Raw genomic sequence first — 13,513 nt, forward strand, 5'->3', positions numbered from 1 at the left:
TTCTATATTCCTTCGGGAACGAGGGCTCATGCACGTGGGAAAAGCGAGGTTGGGTGGCGGAGAGGAATGCTGGTAACCATAACCCCATCTAGTTCTCCTTTCAACCCCGAACCATATATAGAGTGTAAGGCAGCGCCAGGCACGCAAGGGCTTTGTAAATCATAGCTGCTTTTATTGTTGTTGTGGCTGTTTTTTGTCCATGATTGTTATTTTCAGTTAATTTCTCTTACCTGGACCAACAGTTTTGATTGATTCAGCTCTCCAAATACAAGAAAGCTTAAGAAGCGTTTCATGGAACTAAAGTGGCAGGAACAGCCACCAGATCACCCTGCTCCCATACGGAGACGGTAAATACTGAGTTTTGCCTTGATACTCAAAGACAGAAATGATCTTTAAATCACTATATCTGACATTCTGCTTGACTATGATCAGTTTCCTGTTCTCTTACATCATACGGTTTGAATATGAAAACGATAGTAACACAAAAAATAACGTTACCTTTGATGTGGGATGAATGCTGGGTCGTGTGGATGGTGTCCTTACTAAGATTCCACGAAGTAATCAAGTCTGACCCACCCCAGGCCAATTATTTTGGGACTGCTCGAGGTCTAGGAATGATTTTACAGCAGAACACGTGTGTCTGGCAGTCCAGCTAAAGAGCAGGGTGAAGAATAAGATGCAATTCAGGAGTCTGAACAATCGGTCAGAGTGTCTTTGGAACACTTTCACTGCTGAATTTGAAGAATTGTGACCGACAAGTGTGTGTCTTTCTCTCCCTCTTGAAAAAAAAAAAATCCCTGTAACTTTAATTGGCATTGACTGTGCTCAGTCTTGACTTCTGTATTTCCTACAGGCCTTTACGTGGAGTGGAGTCCATTCTGATTGTGTACTGATAGGCCTCTAATCGTGGTCACTGAGTTAGTCATGAGAAGAGTGCTTGCATTCTTGTCAATATTGTAAATGGCAGTCCAGTTGACCCTTGAACAACGCGGCTGTTAGGGGCGCGACCATCGGAGCAGTTGAAAATCCCCATATAAGTTATAGTGGGGTCTCCACACCCACAGTTCTTCTGCAGCCACAGTTTTACATCCCTGGATTCAACCAACTGTGGATCGTGAAGTACTGTAGTATTTACTATTAAAAAAAATCCTTGTGTAAGTGGCCCCACGCAGTTCAACCCATGTTCTTTAAAGGCCAGCTGTACTGTTAGCATTGCTATATTGAATACGATGCAAGACAAGAAATAGATAACTACCCTAGAACATTTAACAATCCAGTTGAGGAGCAAAGTTTAAATAAATAACAAGAGAATAGTAAGTCACTGTAATTTTCTAGTAGGAAAAAAAAATGGTAGCATTGACAATTCAGTTAATTCTTCTGAATGTTCTCATTGACCTCCACTGTTTAATATCTTGGTACGAGTTCATATTTTTTGCATAGTAAAATCCTTCTAAAATGTAGTATTTACTTAGTAGATAACAAAATAAACATGTAGACTGTCAGTAAAGTGAGAAAAAACTTTTTAAAATGTAAGGTTATGTAATGAGATATGTGACAATTGTGGCAACACGTTCAGTTATTATATATGTTTTTAAAATGACATTTTTGCTCCTTAGATCTCATATAGTGTACGTATTTACCTATATGTCTCATTTACATCTTATATAGATTTATAAATTTACATATTTATCCGTCCTGATCAGAAATTTGTAACATTCCATACAGTTTCAATTCCTCCAGGTAAATTCCAATAAATTAGTATTTTGGTTTATCCATAGGCCATCTGAATTTATGTGGGTTACGTTTTTAATGATAACAATACGATATAATTTAATCACTCCGTTTCTGGAATCCCATGAATAAAATATAAAAGGCGAATTTAATTTGCAAGACATTAATGAGGAGCGTCAGTACATCTCATCCTTCTGAGAACTTTTAAAAGATATCTAATTATTTTTTTACTCATTATTATTATGAAAGCTGTGAAAGTCAGGTCACATGTATTTGCATGTGTTTTATTTTTTAATCACACTGAGAGACTGCTGAATATTCCTTCAGAGAAAATTCAAAGAAAAGAAGAAAACTAGGTCTGTTCTCAGCTAATCCTACACAGTATGTTGAGCTGGTTTCTGAACTTGGCCACCCTGGCACTGTCATGGATTGTTGGTCTCTCATCTCCAGAAATCGATGATGCAAGAGCATCTATTTGCTTTCCATCTGCAGCCTTCTATACTTGGTTAACCCAAAATGAGGTCAAGAAGGTTGGGGTTTTAAGCCCAGCAGTAGCCAAGGAGTGTATAGAATAAGCTGCTTCACTGTGTCGGATTCCAAAATCTTAGCCATCAAAATAGCCTTCAAATGTTTTACTTTCAATCCCAGATACTTTGGAGAGTTCTTTAAGTGGTATTAAACAGCTGAATTTCTCACTGTGCAAGTGCTTATATGTGCTCGTGAAATAGCAGCCAAGTGGCATGTAACTAAATACAAGTTTTTATTATTTTAAATAATTCTTACCTAAAAAGAAAGTATGAGCTAGCCTTTTAGAGCACTACCAGGTATTGTTCCAAAGCATTTTCAAGAAACAGCTAGTTTTTCCTGCATCACAACTCTGTGAAATAACTATTATTATTAAAATTATTATCCCAACTTACAGATGAGAAAATGGATGACAGAGAGAGGTTAGGTAACTTGACCTGACTATTACATAAGGAGAGATATGTAATGAAGAATTTTTAGATTATTCTCAAGGGCTGTATTATCATTGGATGACTTTTTAAAATTCACTTAAAAGATATTTATTTAATGCCAGTTATGTACCAGGTACTGTGCTCGGAGCAAGAGAAAGAGATAAAAACGTGATGAGTACCTTTCTGATGCCAAGCATCCAGATAAACAGCCATTCCCAAATCCACATGTGTATTAAATAGTTACTTTATTAATTCAATAGGTTATCCCAAGTACCTAGTCTCTGCTGGGTATTGTCTAGCAAGAGCCGTGTCAAATGTCTGACACTTTGACAGAAGTCTGTATTTTATTATAATGATTCTACCTTTAAAACAACCGTTAGGCATCTCCTATCCAGCTTTATTGAAATGCCATTGGTATTGCCATGCTTCTGCCTACAGAGAGCTTCTGTTATAAGATTCGTAATGATGAACAAAAGAAACTAAATACTGACCACAAACACGCTCTTCACTGGTTTGGAAATTGTGAGTTGACTTTTCTCTCGGTCTCTTCTTACAAAGATGGCAGCATTCTAGAAAACTGTTGCCTTCTCATTCCCTAAATACTGTTTTTCATGTTTATACACAAATTCAGGTTTGACATTTCTAGCTATCTAGCTTGATTCTAGGAGCAAGTTGACCTTCTTTTGTTATTTGAAACTGTTTTATCAAAGGTGGGCTTGTCTTTGACGCTAAACGATTTCGTAACTGAGAGTTGTGTGCCAATAACCAGTGAGAAACAGGATTAAAGTTGAGACGAAGTCCTGGAACGTGAGGGTGCCCACAGCCACGTTAGGAAAGTCGCAGTCAGGCCAAGAGTGGTCATCCTTTGGGACAGACACCTGAGTTCTTAGGTTTAGGTAGAGAATAGTAATGGGGCAGGTTAATGGGGAGTGAGAGCTCTTTTCTGAGAATCAGCCTGCTGTGCCGTTCACTTACTACCTGGACTTGACTTTAAAATCATGGATAATTTACTTTTACATCAAAGACATTCTCTAACAAAATGAAGGGCTCTAAATCAGACCATGCTAATAAAAATGTTGGTGATATGTAGTCTATTTAAACTCCACAATTTTTTTATTACAATGCAATTTACGATGTTTGCAAGTAAATAACCCTTTTTAAAATCATTAGCTATTATCCAAAAACCTATCACTATGGAACTACAAGTTCGAGTTCTTAATAACTCTTCCAAAAAACTGTATTTCTGTATCAGATAAAGATGGCTCCTCTTTTGGATAAAAAGGACTTCAGATTTCTAGAAAAGTGAAGACACTGCTGGAGCTGTGCTATGGTTGATGTAGTTTCTCAAATTGACAGTATTGTCATTCTTTGAAAAATAATTTGTTTCTGCTTTTTTTTGGAGATTTGACTTTCTTTCTTTGGAAGAAATGTGGTTTATTGAAAAATCCCAAGAGCTCAGAGTCAAAGACTTGGTGTTCTAGTCCTCATTGTTAGACTAACTAGTCACGTGTCAAAAGGCGAAGAACTTAAGCAGCCTTTCATTTGTCTGTTGCTTTTGAAACTAGGAGAGCCGTATCTGTCCTGCCTACCTCCTAGACATGTTAAAACTCAACTATCTGGATGCATATGTTATCTGAAGAGATAAATGCGATATACAAGTACAGTGTATGCTTTGGCTGGGGATTTGTGAGGGATAGATGCGTTTATAAAAATACTGATATTCACTGAATTCCATTGCCTGCTTCCCCGTACAGAACTGTTTACAATGGGATATGTGTTTATTCACTGCAGTTATGTGTGCCTACTCATTAGGATATGTGTGTTTACCCCACTCTGCCCCATGGATTGAAAAGATCATTAACAGAGGACATGTTTTCATGATCCGGAGTCCGAGCCCCAGCAACTCTGCACTGACGAGCATAGTAGGTGCCCAACAAGGAGTTGTCGGATGAATGGAAGCACCACCCCCACCTCAAATGCTCTGTGCATTTACGGTGTACACGATACACTTGTGCTTACACCTTAAAACTCTCAGAACTGATGTTGCTTTAGAGTTTTGTTTTGTAGGGCAGTTTTTTTTGTTTGTTTGTTTGCTTTTCTAATTTACGTATGCTGCAAAATCAAATTTGGAGATCATGTCTACGAGTATTAGAAAATTAATGACTCATTTCTTCATAATCTCTTCTCTTCTGGCTTGAAATCCAAATATTTTGTAATTCAAATATTTCATATTGGCGGGAAAGGGTTTGGTACCATTTAATGCGGTACAGATAACTTTCAAATGATTTTTTCTTCTGTTGTCTCAGAGTATCATTCAGGGTTATGTGATAATGTTTGAGAGAATGAGATTCATAATCAGATAAACTTAGCTTCAAGTCCCAAACGTATCATTTCCTAGTTGCAAGGCTTAATACAAGCTGTTATTGTCTCTCTAAGCCTTTGTTGCCTCGTATGGGCCTGATTACACTTCCCCGCTGGGACTGTTGGGAGGGTTAAAGGTGCTTGGCATGGTACCTAGCACATAATAGCCTTGAGTGGTAGCCATTAACCATTTACACAGTTTGTCTTCTAAACAGTCTCTTTTTCCTGTTTTGTTTGTCTTTCGTGTGTCTGCATATGTGTGTATATGTTTCCTTTTACAGATGGATATACAACTGATGACATTGAGTTTTACTGGCGTGGGGATGATAATGCAGTGACAGGAGTGACAAAGATTGAACTTCCACAGTTCTCCATCGTAGATTACAAACTCATCACCAAGAAGGTTGTTTTTTCCACAGGTTTGTATCGTGGGAAATGGTTAAGAGAAAGGAGGCATCATCATATTTTTGTCAGAAGTGTTCACCTCTTTCAGGATTGGGTCCTAGGGAAGGACAGTGACTCCAGATGCAAACCCTCAGTTCCCCATCAAGCCCGTTTGGAACCCGTCCAGTTATTTTCCAGGAGGCACTCTCCAGCAAAGCAAATGTCTCTCACTTACTAGAGAAGGGGCTAATTGTTGGAGATGGAATGCAGGAAGAGAAATGAAGACGTGGGTCAGAGTTTTTCCTATAGCTTCATGCGTCCCACAGAATTGATCGTAATTCTTTGAAACATACTGGGGACAGCCAAGTCACAGTTCACTCAAGTCTGACCACAGTGAAATCCTCTAAAGACAGCAGGGGAGGAGAACTCCACATTTTTCTCAAAGGGTGGAATTTCATTATGTAGTCCTACCTACTGTTTCGAAGCTAAAAACTTTTCTAGATGTAGAGGTTATTCTGATGCCTTCACCATCCTTACAGTCCAGTATTGACTTCAAATTTGGTTTCATCAGCACAAATTTTTAACAAAAAAAGCCCAGGAATGTGATAATTTGCTACATAGTTATTAAAAGAAAAAATAATAAGCCCATAGGAATGTCCCTCTTTATACTTTTATTATTGAAATTAATTCCTGAAGCACAGAAAAAGCCAATACTGTAACTATAGATTTTGAGGGGAGGGAAGTAATTAGGTTTATTTATTTTTTTTTTAATGGAGGTACTGTGGATTGAACCCAGGACCTCATGCATGCTAAGCATGCGCTCTACCACTGAGTTATACCCTCCCCACTTTAAACTGTAGATTTTGAATTGTCCTTCTGCTAAGGACTCAGACACTTCCTGTCCCTGAAAACTATTTCAAGCAAGAATACAAAGTAGCCTCAAGCTTTACAAAGAGAACAACAGAAACTTTGCCTGTGTTTGCGGTCCTCTGAACCCCTGAGACACTATGGAAGTGAGTTCCTACTTAAAATATTTTTACTTCAGTATTAATACACTTGCTTTAGCCCAAGAGGGCTAGACAAGGCTTTCTTTCAATTAGTAAGAATACTGCACCCACACACACACTGTTTTTCACTGTGACTCTTTCATGTTCTCAGACTGTGTTCTGTTATGTATCTCGTTTAAAGTGTAATTCCCTAGATCCACCACCATCAAAGGATCCAGCTTCAAGAATCTGATCCTGCAGTTACATCTCCCACAAATACTGCTCAGGAAAAGTGACTCTCCACCTTTTGGTGGGTCAGGAACCTCTTTAGAACTTCGATGGAAGCAAGGAAATTAGAAAAAAATACTGCATGCACATGAAAACCTTCACAGAATTTCAAGGAGTCGCTGCACGGACTGAAGCCATGCCGCTGATCCTCGGCTTAAAATGCATCCTCGGGCTTATGGAGAGATTTCTTTCACTATAATCAGAGTGTGCAGCCTTATTCTTATATAACCAGGAAAAAAAAAACTTATAGATTGGACTTGCTGAGAAACAGTTAAAGGGGGAACAAAGGGACTGTCCCCAATTGTCTTGTCATCACAGTTGGAGAGGATGAGAATCTTTCATTCCGTGTAGGAAACTGAGCAGGGAAGAGCTGGAATTCTTTCAATCACTGATGAGTGTGGGATATATCAAACACTAAATCCTGCTAATTAAAAGCCCTGCTTTCTCAGACTACTTTTGCAGAAGAAAGTGCCCTTCACCAGAAGCTAAAATTGAATTTAAGAAAGATATACAAAGTTTATAAGCCTTTAAATGAAAGTATCCTATAAATATTGGTTGATAACGATGTTTTAAAATTGTCTTTCTAGGTTCCTATCCTAGGTTATCGCTCAGCTTTAAGCTTAAGAGAAACATTGGTTACTTCATCCTGCAAACATACATGCCTTCCTATCTTGATCACTATCCTCTCCTGGGTCTCCTTCTGGATTAATTACGATGCTTCAGCTGCGAGAGTGGCATTAGGTAGGCGTTATCTGACCGCTTGGCAGCGTTTGCCTGTGTGTGCACACGCTCTTGCATGCCCATTCCTTACCTTCAAATTTGTGTTGCGTGTCGAGACCACAGTGCACACATTACAGGAGTTTGGCTGTGAGGCTTGGGGTGATCTGATTCAGCGCTAAATCAATTAAACATGAGTTAAAACTCTTTCATGTCAAAATTAGGTAACTGTATAGCTGTCGATAATGAAATTAGTCCCATCAGCTTGATATTTTTATTGAAGCATAGTTCGTATAATATTGCTTGATAATTGTTCAGTTTTTATCTGTGTTCCTTACCTTGGGATGAGCTCTCTTCCATCTTTTTTTTTCCCGCCTGAGCAAGAAACAAAGAAATACAATATGTAACTAACCAATGAGCAGAAAGAATTCTAAAGTCTTATTAAGATTTTGGAGTAGCATGGCAGAGGGAAGGACTCAACCAAGTAAGAATATTGGGAAATCATTCATAGCATCACTTATGCTTGATGTTTTCCATTATTACACCAGAAGAAGAGAATAAATCATACTTCATGGGTATTTTTATGTTACTAACGCCAGGTATAGTAAATTTATGATCTTTTGTACAACTTCATTATTTTGAGTTCTGACTAATCTCTTTAAAATTTTGAGCTGTTAACTGCTCCACCGATGTATCTCAGTTCAATCATTACTTCCTTAGCGAAGTCACTCATTCATTCATTCAACAAATGTTTGTTGAACACTTACCATGTGTCAAACATACTAGGCACTGGAGCTAAAGCCAAGTGCCCTTCGAGAAGTTATGTTCTAGCAATGAAAGATAAACGATAAATTTATTTTGCATGTAACATGGAAATTATATAATGTAATAAGTCCACAGAGGGGAAATAAGCAAGGTAAGGAAACGGGTATTCCTGGGGATGCAGTTTAGAATAATCAGGATAGACTTCGTTCAGTGATTGCCAGTGGAACAAAGACTTGAAGAAGACCAAGAGCCAGGTGAATACCTGGATGGGAATATTCCAGTGTAAGGAAAAGGCTCTGAGCAGAAACGTGCCAAGGAGGTCAGCAGGGTGGCCAGGGCGGTGGACACAGAGTGAGTTCAGGAGGAGAGAGAACATCGGGGAGAGGGGACTGAGAGATGAGGAAGTGGTCCAGGGGCCATAACAAAGGCTTTGCTTTTGTTCAGAGTGAAAATAGAGTCACTGAGCAAAGAAGTGACATGATTTCAAATACAGACTTCTTGTGTGTTGAGATTAGATTATGGTAGTTCATGGAAGGAAAAAGTTATGACCCCTGGACTGAGTCACATCTGCTGTGATATAGTCTCCTAAAATACTGTAGAATGCTCCTTGGAGACCAACAGCTGTTATGATTTCTATTTACTTGGTTCGTGATGTCCTTTTTCCTCATGGTACTGAGGATACCTTGGAGAAGAATCCATATCTAATTTTGCTTCTGTTACATCTGCAGTTCTCACACAGTGAGTGGTGTTCAGTAACTATGTGCTGAATAAAGGAATTTATAAATATCCTGTTACTCCAAAGTGAAACTCTATTATCAGTTTTATGTCTACTACAGGAATAATAAGTTATTTACTTTTTAAGAGATATTTTTTAAATGTCTTTTTATGTGAGCAGTTTATTACTAGGTCAGAAATACCTTAAAATGAGATTTAGATAAATAGTAAAATCAGCATTGTCAGTTTTATAATATAGATGTGATACTCATGTCATACAGGATAATCTCTCGTTCACATAATGAAGAGAAAAGTGAAATTGGAAAAAGTGTCAAAATGACTAATACAGAAAAGATATGGGAACTATAACACACCTACATCTGAAGCATGACCATAGGTTTTCCTGACATGCTGAGAATCAGACGATCAAGTTTATTTATTTTTTGTATCTGCTTTATAAATATGTAGAAAAACAAGACAAAAATTAGGATCTTATTAGAGAGATAAAATTAAATCAGAAAATTTATGTTGCCCAAAAAAAATTGTAGAAAAGAAACTTAACTTTTGGGCTATGTAATTGTATAGTGTTTAAGGACACAGGTTTCTGAGTCAGAGAGATCCCAGTTCAAATGCTGACTTTACAATTTACCATCTCTATGAACTTGACCTTTGAGGTCAGTTTTCACATCACATTTTTGCTACAAAGCTGGACCTTATCAAACTTGAGACTCTGGGCTCCCAGTGCTTTTAGCCAGAGTATCTCTGTCTGTCCCTCTCATTACAGCCTTGAGGGAATAAGCTCCCCACTGCTGGGGGTGCTCCCTCGACTGCACAGACAGTCACTACCTGACCCAGCGTGGCATTTCCCGTAAAGAGTCTCATCATTCTTCTGTATTATTTCTCTGTGCATTGCGTGCCTATATGCCCAACCCAGAAACATGAGACTAGACACCCGCTTCTCTGTTACTCTCCACCTCTACTTTCCATCTTTTTGGAATCCCTTGTTCGTATCATCTGTATCGTCCATTTGTTGATTTCAGTACTGTTACAGTTATTTATTTCCCCTTCAACACTTAATTTGTCCCTGACGCCTCCCTCCTCGTGACTGGTCAGTGGCCCCACGTGGCCTTCAGTTTTCATTTCAAACTCCGCGTTAGGCTCTGTGTATGTGGCTTTCTATCATGCAGCCCTTACTTAGTCCTCACTTTCCTCAACATGCTTCCTATCATATCCTGTCAGTTACCCACATTGAGTTTCTTGAAAAGGTTTATCTTTTGATGGACTGTGTACTTCCACCTCCACAGAGCACCCATTTAAAAAACTCTCTCCACCACCAAGGCCCTTAGGCCTGCTGTCACTTTTGACCTCCAGTCCTTGGTTGCCAGGTAACCCTTACTCATTATTCAGGACTTAACTCCAAAGTCCACATTGCCTGATCTCTTCCCCACCATATCACAGGCTAAAACCAGGATTTTCTCTATATTCTCAGCTGTATATCGTAGCGTTTAATTTATATCTCGAGTCCCCCACTACAGACATAACTATAAATCTAAAAATAGAATTAAAGAAAATCCCCCAGAATGATTAAAATTTACTGTAAATTAATAATTTATGCATATCTCCAGGCTCTAACACAGGGCTACTATGTGTAACATGTGCCCAGTATGTATTTTGCAGCATATCTGAATAAGTGAAAGAGTAGTTAACCTTTACAGCTGTGATGAAAGCAGCAAGGAGATAGGAACATTATGACTCTCATTTTTTCCAGGAATTACAACTGTGCTAACAATGACCACGATCAATACGCACCTCCGGGAGACGCTCCCCAAGATCCCCTACGTGAAGGCCATTGACATGTACCTGATGGGGTGCTTTGTCTTTGTCTTCATGGCCCTTCTGGAATACGCTTTGGTCAACTATATCTTCTTCGGGAGGGGGCCTCAACGCCAAAAGAAAGCAGCTGAAAAGGCTGCTAGTGCCAACAATGAGAAGATGCGCCTGGATGTCAACAAGGTAGGTTCTGAGGGCAAGCCCTCCTTGCTTCTTAAACTCAAAGAAGAATGCCAGCAATGTAGGCTCATGGCCTTGTTTAACAAAGGCGAAAACCAAGGCCCAGGGAAGACAAGAGTAATTTCCCCCACATCACAAAGATAATTAGTGATGGAGGCACGGTTAGGGCCCAAACTTAGGACACAACATTTAGACGCCCTTTACCTTAACACTAGGACTGGTCCAAACCAGAGTCATCAGGAGAACCCCCTTTGCGAGCTTTTCCAGATATGAGTATAATGTGTGCTATGATTCACTTTATGTTTGTTTACATTTACTCACTTTATTTAAATTTCTTTCAAAAGGAAATTTCGTATCACTTAAATCAGCATTACTTTCTGGAAGGTAATTTTGAGTATAAATAAATAAAAATGAAACTATGTGATTAAATTCTAGGATATGCTAAATTAAGGCTCTGGGCCTGATCTCTGCATTCTCTTTCATTTAAAAGGGAGATAAAACAAGTGCAGACATGTATTAAAGACCCATCCACAACCAACTGAGATTTTCTCCTTGAAGTCATCAGATGGATAGAAAGAAGAAGTGAAAGGGGAAAAAAGAGTAACTTTCTTTTTAAGTGACAGATAATTACTTAATGCCTTGCACATGTACCACTTAAAATCGTTGGAGCATTTGGTACAAGAGGCCACTGTCTTGCTTAAGTCAGATAGTCAAAGAACAGTTCCCACCCAGTCGTACATGCAGCTTATTCTTCAAAGCACTGGTTCTCAACCTGGGGTGCCCAATTGAATAATTGGAAACGCATTAAACATACTGAAGCCTGGGTCCCTTCCCCAGAAATTCTGATTTCATTGTCCTGGGGTATGCCTGGCCATCATAATCCTAAAAAGTTCTCCAAATACTATTCTAATTTGCAGCCAAGATTTAGAATCTCAATTCTGAGGGCTTTTGACAGCATTTCCAATAGATTTTTGACAGCTCTTTATTCCCAAAATGTGACTTCACCTGGCTTCCCATTACATAACTTTCTGAACTAAACAGAATATCTACATATGTATTTTCCCACAGTCCAAACTTAGACCCTTCAAAATAGACAAGAAAAACAAGGTCTTATTTTAATATCTACCATAAATAGCATTTATAAAGTAGTACATAGTTTTGGATTTGATAAATAGTTCATAATGAGGGAACTGGGACAACAGTAATACTTTTAAGCCATCTGGAATTATTAATCATCCAATAATTATTTAATTGACATTTTAATATCTCTAACTTCAATTTAACTCCAAGGACAGCACACCATAAGTAATTTCTGCCATTGAGTTTTATTTGGAGCAAACCCACTGGACGTCTCTGAGTCACTAATATTTTCCACATATCCATAGGTCTGATATTTGATTTTGGACTATTCGCTAATCAAAGGCACTCTTTGCCAGGAGATAACATTTGTTATCATATAAATTTTAAATATAGCCCTTGAAAGCCAATGAACCATGGGGCCTAGGAAGTTGTCGATTTCTCTTCGGTGTTCCAGGTTTCACTTATTGGAATCTGTTAATAGATTCCAAGCTAGCATTATGACTTTCTTGGGCTGTCATATGAGAGAATGCTTTTTAAGCCTGTTCTATGATTTTCCTGATAGAGTAGCTTTAGTAAAGAAAAGAAATTGAATAAATAAATAAAAGTATCTCATAGGACGGCAGTTTGAAATGCATTGATTAAATCAATTGCCTAATGCAGAGCTGACTTAAGATAACATCCGATCTCCTTCCACTTTCATCTACCTTGTTTTTTTCATACCAATTTGCATTTAAATGATAAATTTAAGTAACAGAGAGTGGCAGTTTTATAGCAAACTGAACCGGGGGAGTTTCAACTAGTTTTAGATTCAGTGTACTGAGATGGAGGTGGGGAATGGTTCACTGGGCAGGTGCCCCTTTAGTGATGAAAAACCCATCCTCTTGCCTGAAGTTGGAGCCACAATTCAGAGCTTAGAATATGAGAGAACAAAAGAGACAGTAGAGTTCTAGTCTGGTGGGGTTCTCAAATCACAGGTGATTTTTGCCCCCGAGAGGACCACTGACAATGTCTGTAGACCATTTGGATTGTCAACACCAGGAGGAGGTGATTGCCACTGGTATCCAGTGGGTAGAGCCAGGCGTGCTGCTAATATCCTGTCGAGTACTCAGCAGCCTCCTCGTGACAGTCATCCAGCCCCAGATGTCAATATTGCTGAGAGTAAAAAGCCCTTCTCTGGTCCAATCCTCTGGTTTCAAACACGAGAGAAATATAAGGGGCTTGTCTTGTTCTTGAAACTTTACCCACAGGTGGCTTCTCCACTTTCTCTGATTGGCTCGCATAACATCAAAGTATCAGGAGTTCTAATTTAGTACAATGGTTCTCAACAAATATTTTGGAGTCAGGTTCAGCATTTACCCCCCATTTAATAGTATGACAATAGGCACAAAAAAAAAAAAGGAAAAAAAAGTCTCTCTGGCCCTTCAGTCTCCTCATCTGTAAAGTGGGGTTAATTCCTCTCTCATCGGTTATTGTGGAGATATGCTAGTATGTAGAGAGGATAACCCAGTCTCCAGTACATGA

General features: G+C 38.7%; 1 protein-coding gene across 1 annotated transcript in view; it reads left to right on the forward strand.

Annotated features, from left to right (window-relative positions):
• Positions 1-13,513, forward strand: part of GABRB2 (gamma-aminobutyric acid type A receptor subunit beta2) — a 206,778-nt gene that overhangs the window by 157,081 nt on the left and 36,184 nt on the right. Inside the window, 4 exon segments of the mRNA XM_032465143.1 lie at positions 5,330-5,467; positions 7,294-7,373; positions 7,375-7,447; positions 10,671-10,915. Of these exon segments, the coding sequence (XP_032321034.1) occupies positions 5,330-5,467; positions 7,294-7,373; positions 7,375-7,447; positions 10,671-10,915 (536 nt within the window).

The sequence above is a fragment of the Camelus ferus genome, chromosome 22 (genome assembly GCF_009834535.1).
Source record: "Camelus ferus isolate YT-003-E chromosome 22, BCGSAC_Cfer_1.0, whole genome shotgun sequence".
NCBI lineage: Eukaryota > Metazoa > Chordata > Mammalia > Artiodactyla > Camelidae > Camelus > Camelus ferus.